The sequence below is a fragment of the Bombus vancouverensis genome, chromosome 14, assembly GCF_051014615.1.
Source record: "Bombus vancouverensis nearcticus chromosome 14, iyBomVanc1_principal, whole genome shotgun sequence".
NCBI classification, from domain to species: Eukaryota; Metazoa; Arthropoda; class Insecta; order Hymenoptera; family Apidae; genus Bombus; species Bombus vancouverensis.
Window position 1 is genome coordinate 8182395 of NC_134924.1, and position 20655 is coordinate 8203049.

Below are 20655 nucleotides of genomic sequence, written 5' to 3' on the forward strand. Positions count from 1 at the left end.
TGATATTCATGAATACGATTGATCTCGATTTTTATTCGTTCGAGTATACTTTATATTTCATTATAAAAATATTCAAAATTAATCAATATCTAGCAAAATTCTTTTAGGATGTTTCGATTATAAAGATGCAATTTTCTAGCTTAACCAAAATTTAAATACTGTTACTATTAGTTTTTCATATTTATTATATGTATCATTGAAAACAATAAAATATATACCTTAAAAATATGCAACGTTTATTCGTTAATATAATCATAAAAATTGTCCAATTACAAAATAATGTAAATTTAAAGATTCGGCCATTATTGAATTTTGCAATTATTCATCATATACGTCATAAAATGTTTTTTGAATACGATAGATTATAAATTTCTAGCCACATATGTGTATATATATATATATATATATATATATATATATACGGTTAAATCATCTTTCCCTTATGTTATTATCTAGTATGATGAATTTCGCGGCTTAATAAAATTGTTGAATTTTAAACTATTCTAGGTGTAATGTAAATCTCTTATTCTGCACTAGTATAATGTGTATCATGGATTTATCTCCAAATCAAGACAATTTGACACATATACTTAATAAATTATCAGAAGATGAGGTTTCATCATATCTTCTTTCAAAATTTGATTCTTTCATTTGGATTTTTAAAAATCAGGTGTATTTAATTACAGGTTAAGATAGAAAAAAGTTTAGAAAATATACTTTCAAAACAATGTCATGTAGAAGCAAAACTCCAAAGTATAAGTAAGGTATTACCTAATATTGTTATAATACGGACAGAAGGAGAAAAGTTCTGTAATATGATTAGACGTACTAATGAATTAGCAGAAAATGTAAGTGCCAAAGTAAGACAATTGGATTTAGCAAGAGTAAGTTGAGATGCAATATTGACTACACTACTGATAATAATTTCATTATTAAGTTGTTTATCATATAAAGCATCAAGTTTAATTACTTATTGTTACATTATAGAGCAGAGTATACGAATGTCAAAGACGTGTTAATGACATTCTTGATTTACAACTATGTAGTGAAGGAGTAGCTATGGCACTGTGTAATGAAGATTATGAACAAGGTGCAGCACATGTTTATCGTTATTTATCAATGGATCAACAATTATTAGAAAGAACAGCTGAAGACATTTTGATGGATCACACTAGTGTCAGTTGTTCTCTAATTACATTACAACAAGCTGCATTACAACTCAGAACTGTGGTTACACATAAATTTGATGAAGCAGTAAAATCAGAAGATCTTGCATCTGTTGAAAGATTTTTCAAAATATTTCCTTTATTAGAGATGCATACCGAAGGCCTTAAAAAGTTTTGTAGTTATTTATGCACAAAGGTAATAAATTATATGATTTTTTAAATGCTATAAAGTTTATATAACTGTATAGTTCTAACATCAGTTGCAGGAAACAGCTCAAAAAAATTTAAAAGCAGCTCTGGAAATAAAAAGTAATGATAAAAGGGCGTCAGTTATTTTTTCTGACACTATGACATTACTATTTGAAGGAATTGCTCGTATTGTAGAGATACACCAACCAATAATCGAAACATATTATGGTCCTGGAAGATTATTAACGACAATTTCTATTTTGCAAAAGGAATGTGACAGGTATATTACATGTATTTATATTTATAGCGTATATGGGGAAATTGTATGTACTTTCAAAAATATAAAATTTATGTTTTTAATAGACAAGTTAAAAAGATTATTGCAGAATTTATGAAACACCGATCTATATCTAAGAAAGTACAAATTGTAAATGATCATGTTCGTAAACCAAGTTCTGAAAAAGCAGATCCCAAAGAGTTTGACTTGTTATTGGGAGAAATTACTATAATGCATTCACGTGCAGAATTATACATAAGGTTCTTAAAAAGGAGGGTTAAAGTAAGTTAAATGTATTTTAAATACTCTTACATACGTGAATATTTTTAAATACTTTAAAGTTCTATAAAATTATAACATTTTTATTCCAGAATGATGTAGAAATTAGTGTAACAAATGATGCACAATACAAAGATCTAATAAATGAATTCGAAAATATTATCAACAATTCTGATTTAGCACATGGTATGCAAGAACTTTTAGGTGCTTATCTTGCTTTAGAAAGATATTTCCTCGAAGAAAGTGTAAATAAAGCACTAGGAATGGATACCCTAGATCAAGATCAACAAACATCTAGTATGGTTGATGATGTTTTTTTTATAGTACAGAAATGTATTAGGTATTGACAAAATTTTATAATTTATGTTTAATTCAAGTACAAATAAAATACAAAATTTTCGTGTGTAGGCGTTCTATGTCAAGTTGGAGTATAGACGGTGTTTGTGCTGTAGTTAATATGGCTTGTGGAATATTAGAAGGAGAATTTGCAAACAGATTACGAAATCGATTGCGACAAGGTTATCCAGCAGGATACTTGGATCTGGCACAAGCTTACAGTGCCCTTCAAACAAGTATACAACATGGTCGTTTACAAACTTCAGATACGGAGCTCGCCCGTCTAATGTTTTTGGTAGTATTAAGTACAAAATTTACAATTCTTGCATATTTTATATGTTAATTTGTTTTACGTATTTCATTCATAGACCTATCTAAATAACACCGACGTAAGTATCGAATATGTCGAAACGCTATGTAAAAGTCTTAGTACAGAAATAGATGCGACGTTTCCCAATATGCAAAGTAAAGAAAGAGGTAAAATCGACAGTTGTTTATCCGGTTTAAAAGGTGTTATGTCGATTTTACGAGCGGTTAATGATTATGGTCTAGAACAGTTACGAGTAAGCGCTGTCAAACCGAGAGTCACACCTTGGGTCGATGCATTCTTATCAGTGGATCATCATATAAACGAGGTAAACAAAGTATATAATCATAAGAAATGATTAAAATGATTTACATAAAAAACTCGTAACGATTCGTTAATATCCATAGGATGACTTATTAAGATATGAAACAGAAGAACCTTTCGTACAAACTTTAATTATGAATTTAGAAGGTTTACTTCAAAGTTTTAAGGGAAGTTTAACAACATCTAATTATGATGCTTTAATTGGTCTTCTTACTGCTGAAGTAACAGCTCGTTTAGAAAAAGTTGTATTAAAGTCTACTTTCAATAGAGTATGTATATTTTATGATTTTATTTTAATCTTAATATTTATTTTCCAATAATCAATAATTTTTTAGGCGGGAGGTCTTATACTTGATAAAGAAGTAAGATCATTAGCAAGTTACTTAGCCGCTGTTACCTCATGGTCCGTACGTGATAAATTTGCACGATTAACGCAAATAGCTACCATATTAAGTGTTGAAAAAGTAGAAGAATTAGCAGATTATTGTGGTGCAGATGCAATAGCATGGAGATTAACACCTGCTGAAGTTCGACGTATTGCTTCTATGAGGATAGATTTTCGTCCCGAGGATATAAAAAGATTGAAACTTTAATTTTTGTTGGATTTTATTGGTATAATAAATGTTAATAAACAGTCAATTCATTTTAATATTTTTATTTCTGCTTAATGTATAAATTATACAAAATTAAAATACAATTTTGGCTTAATAATCAACAGCTTTATTAGTATTACTTAATTATTATTAATACACATAATACATCTTACATTTATCAAATTATTTTACTACTAACTAATAATACTAATTACTAATAACTAGTAATACTACTAACAATTCTTAAATTTTATGATCAAAGTCAAGTTTGAAATATTTTTAAAACATGGCAATTTATTAGACATGTACAATCTATGAGCATTTTTAAACTATTAGAGTTATAAAATTAGTACTTCAATACTTTACTTTCTTTATTAGTAACGTTATTATCATGTAATCACACAGCTTCTGTTTTCATACAGAATAAATCTTACACTTCTTAATATTTAATATGTATGATTTTCTATGACCTTCTTACTGATTGTTATCGTAGTCAGCAGTAACGATGGTTTATATAGGGACCATCCTCATTTGTTTGCTTTGCTAAATTGTAAAAAAAAGGTATCGGTACCCTTTATAGTGACATGATACTGTTGGTTTGTTATTTTGTTTATATGTACGCATATTGTACTGAATTAAATGTCCGTGAGTCGCATAAAGTATATTTATGTGCCTGGCGCCAATACATCTTGCAGCATCTTCACAAAATCCTACATTTGTAACCTCCTTTGAACCCCACGAAATCCCGCGTCGGCAGTCTCCTGGTGGTCCCACAAAGTCCCGCGTCGGTAGTCTCCTGATAATCCTACAAAGTCCTACGCTGGCACCCTCTTCTGAATCGCACGAAGTCCCACGTTGGTAGCCTCCTCTGGATAGCACGAAGTCCCACGTTGGTAGCCTCCTCTGGATAGCACGAAGTCCCACGTTGGTAGCCTCCTCTGGATAGCACGAAGTCCCACGTTGGTAGCCTCCTCTGGATAGCACGAAGTCCCACGTTGGTAGCCTCCTCTGGATAGCACGAAGTCCCACGTTGGTAGCCTCCTCTGGATAGCACGAAGTCCCACGTTGGTAGCCTCCTCTGGATAGCACGAAGTCCCACGTTGGTAGCCTCCTCTGGATAGCACGAAGTCCCACGTTGATAGCCTCCTCTGGATAGCACGAAGTCCCACGTTGATAGCCTCCTCTAGATAGCACGAAGTTCCACGTTGGTAGCCTCCTCTAGATAGCACGAAGTCCCACGTTGGTAGCCTCCTCTGGGTAGCACGAAGTCCCACGTTGGTAGCCTCCTCTAGATAGCACGAAGTCCCACGTTGGTAGCCTCCTCTGGGTAGCACGAAGTCCCACGTTGGTAGCCTCCTCTAGATAGCACGAAGTCCCACGTTGGTAGCCTCTTCTGAATAGCATGAAATCTCACGTTGGTAGCTTTTTTAGATTAGTACTGCGTTGTTGGTTTTCTTTAAATTTCAGATTAATAGCTGGTCTTTTTCAAATCTTACGAAATCGAGATAACTGTTTTGAAATTTCATGAATATACATTATGATTCATCACAATGTTCCCACATTTTCCGGACATTAAGTTGTTATCCCAATTGAATCGTCCCAATTATTTGTTACAATCATTGACATTTGATCCTTGAATGAACACGATATTAAATATTTCCTTCTCTTCTGTGATGTTCCTCTAGTCTATATATAGTTATCTCTTATACTGTCCAAGTAATAGATAATCTTTAAAAGTTGCATTCTAATACCGATCCTTTTCCATATGCCAAATTGATCTTGCTATTTATGAGTGATATTTCGCTTTAAAAAAATGCAACTTTTGTAAAATTTTGGCAATAAATGTTACAATTTCCTGTTTGCCATGAAAGAAATCATGTCGAATTTCATACTCTTTTCTACAAAAATATTTACATTTTACTAATAAGTATATAGTAAGTATATTCCAAAAATGTATATCTGAAGCATATTATATAAATCTGAAATTAAAAAATGAATTACTGATTCAATTTCTTCCTAATTGGAGAAATATATTGTTAAACGATTCTTACTTTACACCTGTTGTATATCTTCATATCCAAAATCTTCAACTGTTGTAATGCATAGATGATTGTAATTAAGTTATTAATTTCAAATCTGTTTCGAAGTCATTTCTTCGTTCATATTAAAATAATTTTATTCTTCTTCATTAGAAAATACAGAAAGCTGTTTATCCAATGGTGCATGAAATTGCATACAACCAAGACATCAAATTAGACGAAATAGTGAAGATTACAAGATACCATAGTTGTTTTACTTCATGTTTCAATGTTCATATAAATGAACTTGTAATCAAATTCTTTTTATAAGATTTAGTATGCTTTAGTATGTTTAAAAAAAAAAATGAAGCAGAATATAAAGACTCACATTCATATATAGTTTCAATAAATCAATTTCATTGGCACTGAGATTACTTTGAAATATAACAGTTCTAAATAGTCTAATTGTCATACATGCATAATTTTCACAATATACAGATTTGTTGAACGTTCAATTGAAAATAATACATACTGAATTATTTTCTCATTTATTTATCCATGAAAAAACGTTGTTAATCAAGGTAAAATAGTAATTCATTTTATCCTTCCATTTGAAAAATGCTTTTCTGGATCATTTAATATTACTTTCTGTAATATATTTATAATTTCCACAATTCAAAAAACACTTACTGATCATTTTTTTCACATTCACGTGTAATTTGTCCTTCAATCTGAATACCCTTACTTTATAATAAAATATATATTGTACTTATATTTACTACTATCATTCTATATATTTGGAATATTTTTGGATCAATAGATTGCATGCGAATTTTATGTGCGTAATGAATCCGTAAAACAATTATATTAAATTTACAATTTTGAATCTGAAAAACATTTGACTTCAATGATTATATTTTGATTTTTACCTGCCGCAAAACTGATGGAACAAAAATTTGTTACAACTATCGTGTTAACTGCTCGTTTCTTCCTTTCTTAGCAATGATCTGTTCCATTGTCAAACAAGTATTTCCTTCAGTAGCCGGATAAAATGCAAATTTATATTGTATTATGCTTATCATTATACCGCAAGTACTTTAAATTACTGAAATTGCGGAACCATTTCCTGTTATTGAATGCAAAACATACAGCACGAACACGTTTTCCATTATCAAAAGTGCCATACAAATGTCTCATCTATTGTATTAAAGAGATAGACACAGCACCAGGCCTGTAGCTCATAATACAACAAGTTGCACCAGTTTCTCAATTTTCCCCAATTATATTCAATGTTTACAATAATCATCCTTCATATAAAATTGTTACCTTTATCCAAAGCATACTACCTCTCTCCCTCTCTTTAAAAATACGACCTTTTTCATCTTAATGTCTCCCAAAAACGGATTTAGCAGAAAGTATACGACATCTATAACGATCCAATTAGAAACTACCAGAGCATGTGTATTTTAAGCGGACCTTTAAACGTTGATTAAACGCGTTCTCTATCCAAGCCTGGCTGAAACATAATTACTCACACCCCCAGTAACCCACCTCTAAATCATTCTAATCAACGTACCATGTAAACACGAATCCAACGCGTTCCAGGAATAGAATCAACTGCCTGTAGTTGTATAGCTGTACACGACCAGTATAATTATTTCGGGTACTCCTGCAGTACAAAACAGACACCCAAACGACAATATTTCAACACAAAAATATTTAAAACAATAGTTATAGAAGCATGATACTTAATACCGCACTTGACATCAGGTATAAGCAAAAATAAATTTCTTCAAACAAATTTCAAGTTAAATCTTTAGCTTGTGTAATTATATCAAACTTGTTCAATTAACAATGAGCTATTTCCATCATGTTTTGACAACTGACGCATCGATGATCTATTTCCTTGGAATTAAAAAAGGAATGTGCATAATTTTGTCCTCCATCAACACTCAAAATATTATCTACATGCTATACTTAGGGATTCAATTTTATAATACGTTGCTTCATTTTCCATCACTGCTTTCCTACTATCAGTCACTTGAACTGTAATATAAACCAGTCTTTTATTTCCATTACTCTTCTGCATACCATTTGTCAGGAACAATACATTTTATTTGTATCTAATAACATGTAAAGTTCTTCATTTGTTCTAACATCAATCAATGGATAAGTGAATTGAAATCTGTGAAAATAAGTATCTAGTAATATGACTTCCGAACCGACATATTTATTGCAATGATTGTTAAATTTCAAAATAATTTCCTATCCATATTAAACATATTTCATATATGTGCATGTCTATTATTTCGATTAGTTGTGCTACTTGCGGTAGTTCGCCATTCTGGATCATCTAGACTCAACAAAGATGCATTCAATTTACTCCATACCTCAAAAAGCTCTTATTATCTTAATTCAAATGGGAAGATAGAGAGCTGTGACAGTATTCAGCTTGCTCAACTTTGAACAAGGCATATTGATAAGCCAAAGTAACTCACATACAAGTTGGTGGTACAAACGTTGAAAAAACTTTTCTGGACCTGAGAAAACACATTTGCACAGATAACGAACAAAAGGGATTAGAGCTCACCAAATATGATTTGCTACAATTTGCTGTAGTTGGTCACAATAAGCCTATGAGTATCGCGCATCAGACGATTTTGGAATTAGTTGATGCTTGCATGTTCAAGATACGGAAGCGCGGAGTGATGAGACGTTTATGTACAACTTGATCATGGTGCAACCCATTCGTCAGCCAGAAAACTTCATGCACGATTTTCTAAAAACAGACTTTTCCCCTTTGTTTATCCCATACCAATCCTCTCTCGTCACTCCTTATCTCATACACAGACAGGCCAAATAATGTCGCCGATGACGGCCAACAGCCTGGACGCATGTGCGGGTCTCTTGCCTGCGACAGAATTTTATTGTGTAGTATGCTGGACAAAAAAGGATTTTTGGCATTAATATGAACTAGAAGATTGCAGAAAAATTGTAAACATTTTCCAAATTTTATTAATTTCATTTTATTTCTTAAAGTCTACAAAACTGTTAATTAACATTAAGCAAATATACAAAATCTTGACGTTCAGAATAATGGAGCGAATATTTGAAACGGTACTACTAAATCTACAAATTAAAATGTACTATACAAATTTTCTGTAAATTATAAGACATACAAAGTACATAATGTTTTATGTAAATTGCCATATTTCTGAAAATAAAAAATATCGGATCAAACACTCTTCGGACATATTTCGAACGCTCATTATTACGTATATTACTACAAAAAATTGTAAAAGGGAATGCATTGGTCCCGATACAGTTTACAAACCAAACCAATGAAAGGCGTAGAGACTAGAGAACATGAGGTCCTCGATCGTGCGGTACGCTTCAGCATCGTTGCGAACACCAACTCCCTCCGCCTGTCCCAATGCCATCTCAAACGGTGAGACTGCAAGTAAAAAATATCCAGATATACATCAGGATAGTAATTCGATTTCTATTCCTGCAGCACCGACGTAATACACAGTGCTCCATAATCGCTCGAGATTCCATATAGTTGTTGAAATCTCTACGCAGAAATCCTCTTGTCAAAGTAGTCACAGTCAGCTTCTAGGTCTTCCAAACCTGGTCGCTTGCATTTTTCCCACTACTTCAGCGTTGTAACGGTACTTTTATTTCTGCCAACTTAGACATGAAATCGTCTAAACTGTTCAATTCAGGACATAATGGCTTTTTCCAGGGATTCTGTTGAGACAATCTCCGATTTTCTGTGTCTTCACCATTGTAGAGTTCATAATTTGAATAATTTCCTTTCTTCAAGCATTGTCTTTTAAGTCGCTGCCATTTTGAAGCTGTTGATAATTGCTGGATGCGTAAATCATTTTCAGCTTTGGAAAGAGCGCACGTCAGTACTGCTTCAATCCGTAAATCGCGTCTGCGATTTCGGCGACACTTCAATTTTTTGTTGCGAACTCTGCTAATCCAAGTTACTAATCGTTCAGTTTCACTTGGCTTGTTGGGGTCAGTTTTTGGACGTCTCTTCTGTGTGCTCACCATGATGACGACTTCGTAGTTTTCTTAATTTGTAGAAATACAAATGTCCTCGTCGTTTTCGACGTTAACACAGTATAGATGATACTTTTCTTGAGAAATGGGTTAACATGAATTATCGACTGACACGATATTCACGTTTTCTTATAGCTTTCTCAACTATTTCACCTAATTATTGAATAAGTAATAAGTACACCAACCTGTATCCGGCTCGTGTTTGTTGTAGAACAAAACAGAAGAAATTCACACAAAAGTGCACACAAAGGATTTGAAACTACCGAGCAAAATACCCTCCTCACATTTTAAAGAAGACTAAGCCAATGCCTACGCTGCGCGTGTAATGGCCGCTTTATATACCCCCACGCCTATCTTTATGACGTGGTCTTACGCGTGGACAATGGAAACTAGTTCCGTGTAAAATCTTACATTAACCTTACATTCTTAGAATTTTTGAAAAATACTTTAATCCAATAAATTTTTAAATATATGTGCGACAATTTTAATGCTAAATTTTATATATTTTGTACATTATATTAAAATTCTTCATTTACAGGAAATAATCAATAGCGTATGAAGATGTACTGCGGTTAATTCTAACCAATTGCGTGCCCCATTTTGTTAACGTCATTTCCGGTGCACGTATTATTTGGCACGTACATTAATGTTAATGTAAAAATCATTATTCCAATGATTGTAAGTTACATATATAATAAATAAAGTAGGCTGTAGACTATGAAATTCGTATGAAATAAGCAGAGAATAGTAACTAAATAAATATATATATTGAACATAAATCTTGTAAAAATATTAATTTATTAAATTACATTCAAATCAAATATATGAACAAGATCTATTGACTTTTAATTATTTTTTTGAAATACTAGTATGAAATAAAATTGCGACATTACAAATACAAAAACAATAACATTGATATAAAAATGTTTGACATTATAGAAATTGCAACACATGGCAACACTGTCAGGAATAACTTTTACGCTGTTACACATTATACTCAATGAGTGTAATAAGATGCTTTCCATTTTACGTTTTATTTCACGATACAAAAATAAAAATTACTTTCGTTAAATCTAAAAGTTCTTGAAAATTGAAATATTTCAGAATCTTTAACCATATTCCATAACATTAATAATTATCATATTTCATTTTTCTCTTAATTGATACAATTTATTTAATAGATATAAAATAAAGATATGTATTCTTTATGTTATAATGAAGCATTCTTGAATCGTGACTAATGAATGACGCATGAGAGATACATATACGCGTACATATATAGTTAGGTACATAAGTATACACATGTATATATTTTAAGTTCACATTTAATTTTCTTAGAAATGGTTTAGTCAGTTGCAGTTACACGTTAATTCTATTTTTATATCGTGATCAAAGATAGAGTATAATGAAATTGCAGCAGATTATCGAAAACAATAAATCTTCTCATTTAAACTAATTTTTGTAGAAAGTTAATGAATAAATGATATTATTTTATTATTATATATAGATATAAATTAATGAATTTCTATACTTTTAATAAATATTGTACTTCGTAAAATTGATTTAAGTTTTAATGATAAATTACCTCTGTGACGTAATTAAGTTAAGAATACATCTTAAATAAACACATGTAATTTCTCAACATTTTTCTACCCATGAATTTAATATATACAGGGTGGTTGGTAACTGGTGGTACAAGCGGAAACGGGGTGATTCTACGCGAAAAAAGGAGTCGAAAATATAGAATAAAAATTTTTCGTTTGAGGCTTTGTTTTCGAGAAAATCGACTTTGAATTTTTGCTCGGTACGCGTGCACTTTATCACGTCTCGTTATAACGGATCTCACTGTAGATCGTTGTCTCGATGGAAAAATTTAAAAAAAAAATTTTTATCTATACATTAAAAACATGATTCATGATCAAACGTATTTATTGTCATATTTTATTATTAAATACAATAATCGATCAGATATAATTTATTTCTTCTATTCCACTAATGAAGGAGAAACAAAATATACAAGTTTTCGCATCTCATGCAAAATATACGTAAATATGATAAATTATAATATTAAAATAAAAATGTATGATTGTATATAATATGTATATACATACATATTTGGAATAAATATTTAATATTATTCTTTAATTGGGATAACTTTGACTATAATGGCACAATAAATTTGCGCAATTATTAAAGTTCATATTAAACACTTGTTTAATATGAATATTGTTCTTATTTATCATAAATTAACTTTTATTTTTATGAAAATGCGAAATGTGAAAAATAGAATAGTGAAAAAAAATATATTATAAATAAATAGAACTTTTTAAAATTATTTGTTTAAATTAATCAAATCATAACATATTTAAAGAAATGTTATATTATACATAGCAAATTTTTCCTAGAACAAAATCAATGTTAAAAAGTATAAAATTCGTTTTTCATAAATGAGTTAACAGAATTTTGTATATTAAAATTTAATGCTCCCAAGTATATATAATATAATGATAATTTAAAGAGTGCCCATTGTTGAGATATAGAAACTTTCCACTTTTCCCATATATTCGTGCAGGTTTTCAGTTTCTCTCCATATACAGATTGTATGCAACATTTTGACATTTCCAACATTCCTGACATTCTTGATTCTGTGTTGAGGGAATATTCGATACAACGCATAAGATCATTTGTTTTAAGGATTAATAACATTTGCCTATTCACTTTGTCTAGTACAGTGCTAATTTGTGGTAATAAATTTGGTATTTCTTTTTGAAATTCCTCTTTTTCCTGTATATCATATTTGGTTTTCTGAACACCAGTTATAATTGTATTCCAAGATCGTCCTGATACCATACAAGCTAATAACCCATACAAATCTGTAACACCTAAATTAGCACAATGCGTTTGCATTGCAGCTTTATTGCCATCAAATATTGCCAACCAAAGCTTAGAATATTCCCATCGAAATTCATTTGAGAGGTTTGCATACAATCCATGATCTAGAAGTATAATTTCTGCTTCATTATTTTTCTTTCTGACTAAAACATTACCAGGATGTGGGTCTGAATGTACAAAACCAACAATGAATATCATGTGGCTATAAAGTCGACCTAATTTACTGCTAACTTCATATGGATTTAAATTACTGGTTTGAATGTATTTTAAATCATTAATTTGTCCTCCTTCCAAAAATTCCATTGCTAGAACTCGTGGTGATGAAATTTCCCAATGTATTTTTGGTATTTTTAACCAATGATAATGTGAAAATATATTTTGAATTTTTTCTGCATTTTTTCCCTCTTGAGTGAAGTCCAACTCTCGAGGAATATTCTTCTTAGTTTCATCAACAAGCCAATCAAATTTAAAATCAGGGAAAACTAATGATGTTAATTTTACTAAGGCTGACATAGTTTTTATATCTACATAGGAATTTGTTTTAACTGATCGATGTTGAATTTTAACAGCAACAACATCACCATTTTTTAATATAGCTTTATGAACTTGTGCTAAACTAGCAGTGCCTAAAGGTTCAGGATCAATACTTTCAAATATTTCGTATGGATCTTTCTTGAAATCTTCTTTAATAACAGTAAGTATATCTTTAAAAGATGACTGTGGTGCTGAACTATGTAACACCCTCATTGTATTAACATATTCTGATGGCAATAAATAATCTAGTGCGCCAATATGTTGACCTACTTTTATATAAACACCTTTGTTGGCACAGCAAAGTTCTAAGAGTTTCTGTGCTCCATATTTATGTACTTTTGATTTTAAGTCAAGATATTCCTGAGTATTTGGATCTAAATTACTACCATACAATTCGTTTCTATAATGCCTCCCAATTATAAAGACAGTAATTGCAGCACGTCCTAATCGTACAATACCTATAGCTCCCAAGTCATATTCATTTGCTCTTAAGGATGCTAGCGTTCCCAATCCAATTATTCCAAGAGCTGCACCTTTTAGCAATCTTTTTGATAAAAACATTATCAATTAAAAATTTGTCAAATACTTTTTTTCTGTTTAGTTTTATATATGATGAATCTGAAATGAGACAATGGTAAAAAGATTTGTCAATTTTTATACAATAATTATGTAAATATTTATAACCTTTACAAGAATGAAATTACATACTTTGCGGTAGGTTAAAATCCTTTTTTCCTCAATAAAACATCATTATATAACACGAAATCAGGTATAAAAATTATGCAATCCACTTGTGTCTTTCTGACTTATAAATTGTTCCGAAATTTCGAAGATTGTATAGTAACCTAAACTATGTACATGTAAAAAGTGTAACAGAATTTATGTATTAAAAAATTCTATTTAAGAATATCTCAATTTTTTAATTTTCTCTTCAAAAGTATTTGGTTAATTTTGTATAATATTTGTCTAATTACTTGTTTTTTCTGAGAATGTAACATCATAACCTGTTTTCATTTTGAAACTGTTGATCTTTGCTCACATGGAATAATAATCAATTTACATTGATCACCATTGTGTCGATGTTTTTACGTTTGCATATCGATGGAGTTACATTTTGATAAATTTTATAAATCATTAATCTTATTTTTTTTGTACAATTTTATGGAAAATTATGTTAAATATGGGGTATCCTAAGTAAAAGAATTTATTCATGTAATAACTATAATCAACCACAAAAAATATTGAAAATGTTATATATGAATATATATATATACATGTATGTATACACATATATGTGTACATATGTATTTCCATTTTTTAATATACTACACAAATTTTTAACATAAATGAAATATAAAATTATAATTCCATTAAACAAATTTTTTATTTATATATCACATATAATTACCGTCAAAAGTTTGACTACAAAAATAATAATACTATGTTACTATTAATAAATATTTACATTGGTTGTTAGTATCACTGATTCTTTATTTGTCCAGATGCATGTTCTATCAACGCTTTCTAAAACAGACAATGAAGTTTGATTTAATATAGAGTATCATATTACACTTAATTTTGCTATTTTCAAATGTATTATGTTTCACCTTTATCACTGGGAAAGCATTTGTCAATTGCAATCCCAAACTTCTAGCTAGTACAATAGGCGCTGCAGTTCCTTTGTATAATCGATGCAGTGCATCAATAGCAAGCATCATTGGAACATTGTATCGTTGTCTTTCTGTTTCATATTTCTTTAAATACATTATGTTCCCTAAAGGAATTCCATTTATAACTGCTTCTGCAAGAAGTTGAACCAAGGCTGTTACATCTCCAAAACCTAAATTTACACCTTGACCAGCTAATGGATGGACTCTATGTGCTGCATCACTGAAATATTTTGTATCAAAATTATATATAATACATTAAATAATAATTATATGTATTAGATAATTATATATAATTATATATAATTATATATAATTATATAATAATATAAGTATATATAATTATATACATATATTAAAATGCATTTTAAATATACATAGACTTTTTACTTGCCCTACTAAAACAGTTCCTGTTTGAACATAAGATACAGAATGACCAAATTGCAAAGGAAAAGCTGCACGAGATCCTTTTGAAATATCTGATACCGATGGTTGTAATTGTCTCACTACTCCAGTTTGTAAAGATAAACTTTCAAGTAATTGTTGAAGTGCTCGTAAACCACTTTCAACTATACCATCTTTTGGATAAATTTTCCATAAAGCATTGTTTACATTATCAACAAATTCTTCTTCTGAAACTTGCAAAAGTCTTTTTGCTTCATCTGTTGGTAATGACCATACAAGAGAACTAAGACAATTTGTTAACTATAAAACCCAGAAAGACAAGTTAGTGATGTTTTTTGATTGATTCTAACTACTTTATAAGAACAAAAAGTTATTACTGGAAGTAGTGCTATTGGTCCAGATGGTAAAAATCTTTGCCATGCAACAATATTTTCTGTGGACTGAAATAAAAATAAAATTAATACATAATTCAGAATATAATTAACTAGTACAGAAATTTTATAATAATATAACTTTTACCTCTGATAATTTAAGAGTAGCAACTATACCCATTTGATTATAATCCCATTTCACATATTGTGTACCCATTGTTTGTCGTACTAATGAGTTTACACCATCTGCTCCAACCTGAAGCATATATTATAGTGGTTTAATGTGAATGAAATATATTACAATAATAAAGAATAACTAAATTATAGTTTGTGATATTATATGAAGATAACACAAACATCATATCATAGGAAGGGGAAGTATATATAGAGAGGGAGCGAGAAACTGACAATATGTCTGGAAATAACTTCAGTTCTGTGCCGCATTTCAATAGGAATTCTAAATGTAATTTTAAAGTGTTTTATATCTAGTTTTCTAAAAAATTGCCTTCAATAAAATTATAATATTTTTATACATTTTTATTTATTTATCACAAATTGTATATTTTTTATATGCATAATAGTTTTACGTTAAATTAAAAATAAGTCCTGAAAACAGCTTAAGAAATGAAAAAACTGTTTAACTTGATCTGTTGATTTATATGTAATAAATGCAAAGTACAATCTTGTCTTCAAAGGATGATGTTATTTATTATACACAGAAATATATTCTGAAAGTGAAGTTATATGAAAATAACAATTTTATATTCTACTTATATTAACAGAAGAAATGTTTTAAAAGAAAGAATCTAATAATTTAGAACTTTATCTTGCTATACATATATGTTAAGAAGTAGTCAGAGCTAAATATATGCCAGTTCTGTTTTATAAACACCAAAGAACATGTGTGGTCCTGTTTCAAACCATACTGGCAACTGAAAATAGTTTTTAAGTGTTTGAAACTGAAGATATATAGCATAAATTTTGTATGTAGTAAAATTAGGAACAAAAATATAATTAATGTTCTAGCTATTTACTAAGTGTCAACTGAAAAGTAAAAAGATATTCAAAACAAAATGTCAATCTTAAACAATAAACCATTACTAAATAAAATTTTGAACAATCATAATTTTCAAGAAGGATCAAATATCATGTCGTTATCTTCTACTGTTAATAATTATATAGTAAGTATGAATTGATAATATAAGTTTGGTTGCTATTTATTAAATGTCAACAATTCTAGGATGATTGTGAAGATATTTGGATGAACGACATGGAAGAAGACAGTATAAGTTCTGAGTACAGTTCTGAGCCTGTTATATGTCATATAAAAGAGAGACAAATAACAAATCAACAACCATGGAATACAGAGGAAATTATTTCAGCTCTATCTGATCTTCCAGCAGGAAAGCATGCACTTTCTGTTATTCCTACCTTGCATGGAGATATTTTAGATAAAGTTTTACATGAATTTTTAAACACTGATGATAGCAAATTATCAGTGAATATTCAAAAAACTGCTACATCTTCATTTTCAACTGGGTACATTAATTATTAGTCACAATAATAAAAATTATAATAAATATAATTCAATCTCTGTTTAATATAGATGTATACAAAATACGTTATTGAATATTGAAAATGAAGCAGCTTTAAATACAACTGCACTACAACTTTTCCTGAGATGGCCAAATACTTGTCTCCTAGTTTCTTGTTATTTAGGTCATGTAAATGTGGTCAAAGCTTTACTAAAAAGTAAAAATGCAAATATTTCAGCTAGAGATAGCGATGGCAGGTATGTAAAAGATAATAGAAAAGTCTAATTCCAAAATATGAATCCATTGATTTTATAGGACATCATTACATTTAGCTGCTTGTACAGCTTCGTTAACAATTTTGGAAGAATTACTGCAACATGGAGCAAATCCATGTGAATGGGATTTTGGTAAAAAATATACACCTTTGCATTATGCTGCTGCTACTGGAGACCTTGCTTGTGTTAAATGTTTAATAAAATCACAAGCAGATGTAAATGCTGGAATACATGGAAAAAGCCCTCTTTACTATGCTGTATTAAATAATGCAGCAGATTGTGTCAAAGCTTTATTAGAAGCAGGTGCCTCTCCTAACAACCCACAGGTTTTTACTCATGAATACTAAAATATTTCTAATTATTTATATTTTATATTTAGATATGACAATTAAATAGGTTTATACAGAAACACCATTGCACGTAGCAGCTGGTTTGGGTTCTGTTATGTGCACAAAACTATTGTTAACTTATGGAGCAGATGTAAGATTTCGGTTTGGTTCTATGAAATCTACTCCATTACATCTAGCAGCTGAAGAAGGTAGTGCTGAATGTACAAAGTTGCTATTAGATGCTGGGGCAGAATGCGAAGCAAAAAATGCAAGGGGACAAACACCAATGCACTTAGCAGTTTTGTCTCAATCTATGGAAACATTAGATGTGCTTCTGAATATTGGAGCAAAAGTTAACATCGAAGACAATGATGGCCGTACTCCATTACATGCTGCAGTTACAAAATCTGCTAGAGGAATCGAATTGGTGAAAATTTTATTACAGGTTCATTTACTCTTTAAGAATGCTACATAAAATATATGTAACTATCCATAATTACATAATTTCTTTATCATAATAGGCTGGTGCTTTAGTCAACAAAGCAGACAAATTTGGTTATACACCTTTACATATTGCAGCGTTGAATGAAAATTCACCAACAGTAATAATGTTACTGTCAAAAGGAGCAGATCTCACTGCTAGAACAAAGGGTGGTATATCTGCATTAAGTTTTATTGTACGCAGAACTCCAGATGTATTACCACGATTTATCTCACGCTTGGATCAAGCAATTTCTTTACATGATCATGAGTTAGGTGATGTTGATTGTGAATTAAGATTAGATTTTAGACCATTAGTGTCAGGTGGCAGAGGAGAAACAAATTTGATGCTATGTTTGGTGGAATCTGGACAAAGACATATATTGAAACATCCTTTGTGTGAGAGTTTCCTTTATTTAAAATGGTTAAGAATTCGCAAATTTTTCTTATTAAGTTTGATATTCCATTCCATATTTGTTGCATTTTTTACGGCATATATTGTAGTTGAAAAATTCAGAGGAATAGTTTTTTGGCCAGTACTAATATTTACTATCACAATAGCTGGTAAAGAATTTTTTCAAATGGCTCATGGTATGTGCAGTTATATTAAAAGATGGGAAAATTGGCTTCAATGGAGTGTTGTATTACTATCAAGTATTGTATTAAATATGCCAAAACATTGCCCTGGATGGCAATGTCATGGTTGGCAACATCATATAGCTGCTGTGAGTATTTTATTAATTTGGATAGTATTAATGATGGTGGTTGGAAAATTTCCAATGTTTGGCCTTTATATCCAAATGTTTACTCAAGTATCAATTAACTTTTTTAAATTTCTTGGTGCTTACATATTTCTTATAATAGGGTTTTCTTTAGGTTTCAATGTATTACTTAAAAATGATTCATTTAAATATCCATTAATTGCTTTGTTGAAAAGTATTGTGATGATGTCTGGAGAATTAGAATTTGAAGATATATTCATTAGTACAGAAGCACCGATTGAATATTCTGGTACTGCGCACTTCATGTTTCTATGTTTTGTCATTTTAGTAACAGTAATTTTGGCAAATTTAATGATGGGCCTTGCAGTGTCAGATATACAAGAATTAAGAAGATGTGCTGGATTGGATGGATTAGTACGCAGAGCAGAATTAGTAGCACACTTGGAACATATGTTATTTTCCAAATTTTTAGACCATGCACCAAATGCTATAATGAAAGCATGCAGACGGGGTGCACTTCTGTTACATCCACCTCATTATTGTGCAATTTATATTCGTCCTAATGATCCCCGTGAGAAACGTTTACCACAAGAATTAATAAAAGCTATCTATCGCTTAGTAATTGAAAGAAAACATAGGAACGTGAAAACAAAAGGAACATCTATATATAATGCATATAGTATAGGAATGGATACTTCTAGATTAAATCGACTTTATAGTAGTACTTCCAGTGATAATAATCAACAATTGAATGAATTAGCTACAGAACTAAAAAGATGTTCTTTCAATATTGCTACACGTTTGGATAGATTAACTAATAAAGTCGAAAGTATTTTACGAGAGAGTAATAACTCAATATAATGTATAGTACTTAAACTATTTAAATTATGGGTATTATTTACTTACCAATAACTTAGCCTTATATCTTGTTCCATCTCCTAATTGTATTTCTGCATTTTCTTCTGGTATTTTAGGTAATTTAATATTTTCAACTTTAGAGTTATAAATTACGTTTACATTTTCTTTACTTATCAACTGTTTATTGACTGCATGTAATAATAGATCATTTTCAACTATATAAGCAATTTCTTCATTCAAGTAATCTTCATTAAATACTATCATAGCATCAGAGCATGCATCCCAAACCTACTACAAATTTCATATTTAATTACAATATTTGGAATATTACTGTAAAACTGTTGTTTGTTACTATTATCAATGTTTCAATACCTGCATTTTTCGTACAGTACAATAACGTGTTGCTGCAATGTGTTGCCAAGCTCCTATGCTTGAAAGTAAGGTACGTGTTTGTTGATTTAAAGCAACCACACGATTGGAATATTCTTCTTGAAATTTATATTCGAACTGTTTACCACTTTCCAACAAAAGAATCTTTTTACATTCAAGTTTCCTATTGTTTGCTATTGCAAGACGTAAAGAAACATTCACCAAGTATGTTATTTATCAAATCTTTGGTAAACACTAAAAATATTGTTATATATAATTATAAATAAGTAAAAAAGCTAACCTATTGCACATGCAAGTGTGGTTCCAACCATACCACCTCCAGTAATAATAATATCATAATTTTCATGGTTTTGGGCAGAGTTAGAATAATTTCTCGTCACTAGCATTGATCCATTAGGAATAAAATATTTATATCTTTTTAAAGCTGATGATAAAACATCACAATATATTACCGTTTTCATAAAAGTCGCCATTTTTCTTTTATTTATATACTCTAAATACATATAATTTATAACGCAGAATGAAATTACTTTAAAATAAATCACATCAAAAATATATTAAATACAAATCTTTTTCAATTTCACTTAATCCATAAAATTATTTTATTTATACAGTTATTTTAATAGAATTATTTGAA

General features: G+C 30.1%; 5 protein-coding genes across 7 annotated transcripts; 2 read left to right on the forward strand and 3 right to left on the reverse strand.

The window, feature by feature from the left end:
* Nucleotides 1-443: 443 nt before the first annotated feature.
* Nucleotides 444-3517, forward strand: Cog4 (conserved oligomeric Golgi complex subunit 4). 2 transcript variants are annotated; one of them, XM_076624438.1, is made up of 10 exons: nucleotides 444-613; nucleotides 687-848; nucleotides 988-1362; nucleotides 1427-1635; nucleotides 1719-1914; nucleotides 2004-2251; nucleotides 2320-2542; nucleotides 2616-2882; nucleotides 2962-3147; nucleotides 3214-3517. In XM_076624438.1, the coding sequence occupies exons 1-10, from the start codon at nucleotides 542-544 to the stop codon at nucleotides 3469-3471; spliced, it is 2196 nt and encodes a 731-aa protein (XP_076480553.1). In that variant the 5' UTR covers nucleotides 444-541; the 3' UTR covers nucleotides 3472-3517. The 2 variants fall into 2 exon arrangements, with proteins under 2 accessions (XP_076480553.1, XP_033187592.1); XM_033331701.2 differs by having other exon boundaries at nucleotides 445-613; nucleotides 687-884.
* On the reverse strand, nucleotides 2615-14195 carry Adck1 (aarF domain containing kinase 1). 2 transcript variants are annotated; one of them, XM_076624445.1, is made up of 5 exons: nucleotides 13695-14195; nucleotides 9746-13604; nucleotides 8824-8943; nucleotides 5523-8400; nucleotides 2615-5450 (listed from the first exon to the last, which is right to left on the reverse strand). In XM_076624445.1, exon 2 carries the CDS (start codon nucleotides 13545-13547, stop codon nucleotides 11979-11981), a length of 1569 nt encoding a protein of 522 aa, XP_076480560.1. In that variant the 5' UTR covers nucleotides 13548-13604; nucleotides 13695-14195; the 3' UTR covers nucleotides 2615-5450; nucleotides 5523-8400; nucleotides 8824-8943; nucleotides 9746-11978. The 2 variants fall into 2 exon arrangements, with proteins under 2 accessions (XP_076480560.1, XP_076480559.1); XM_076624444.1 differs by lacking the exons at nucleotides 2615-5450; nucleotides 5523-8400 and having other exon boundaries at nucleotides 8500-8943; nucleotides 13695-13836; nucleotides 13961-14195.
* Nucleotides 8950-9739, reverse strand: LOC117155669 (uncharacterized). Its single transcript, XM_076624450.1, has one exon. It carries the CDS (start codon nucleotides 9549-9551, stop codon nucleotides 9147-9149), a length of 405 nt encoding a protein of 134 aa, XP_076480565.1. The 5' UTR covers nucleotides 9552-9739; the 3' UTR covers nucleotides 8950-9146.
* A 156-nt stretch (nucleotides 14196-14351) lies between the features above and the next one.
* On the reverse strand, nucleotides 14352-20536 carry Coq6 (ubiquinone biosynthesis protein COQ6, mitochondrial). Its single transcript, XM_033331822.2, has 8 exons — nucleotides 20299-20536; nucleotides 20001-20191; nucleotides 19677-19916; nucleotides 15578-15685; nucleotides 15436-15498; nucleotides 15048-15358; nucleotides 14594-14876; nucleotides 14352-14510 (listed from the first exon to the last, which is right to left on the reverse strand). Exons 1-8 carry the CDS (start codon nucleotides 20519-20521, stop codon nucleotides 14466-14468), a joined length of 1464 nt encoding a protein of 487 aa, XP_033187713.1. The 5' UTR covers nucleotides 20522-20536; the 3' UTR covers nucleotides 14352-14465.
* Nucleotides 16487-19631, forward strand: pyx (transient receptor potential channel pyrexia). The gene is made up of 6 exons (XM_033331588.2): nucleotides 16487-16610; nucleotides 16670-16968; nucleotides 17036-17221; nucleotides 17280-17565; nucleotides 17636-18013; nucleotides 18090-19631. Exons 1-6 carry the CDS (start codon nucleotides 16503-16505, stop codon nucleotides 19629-19631), a joined length of 2799 nt encoding a protein of 932 aa, XP_033187479.2. The 5' UTR covers nucleotides 16487-16502.
* Nucleotides 20537-20655: the final 119 nt, after the last annotated feature.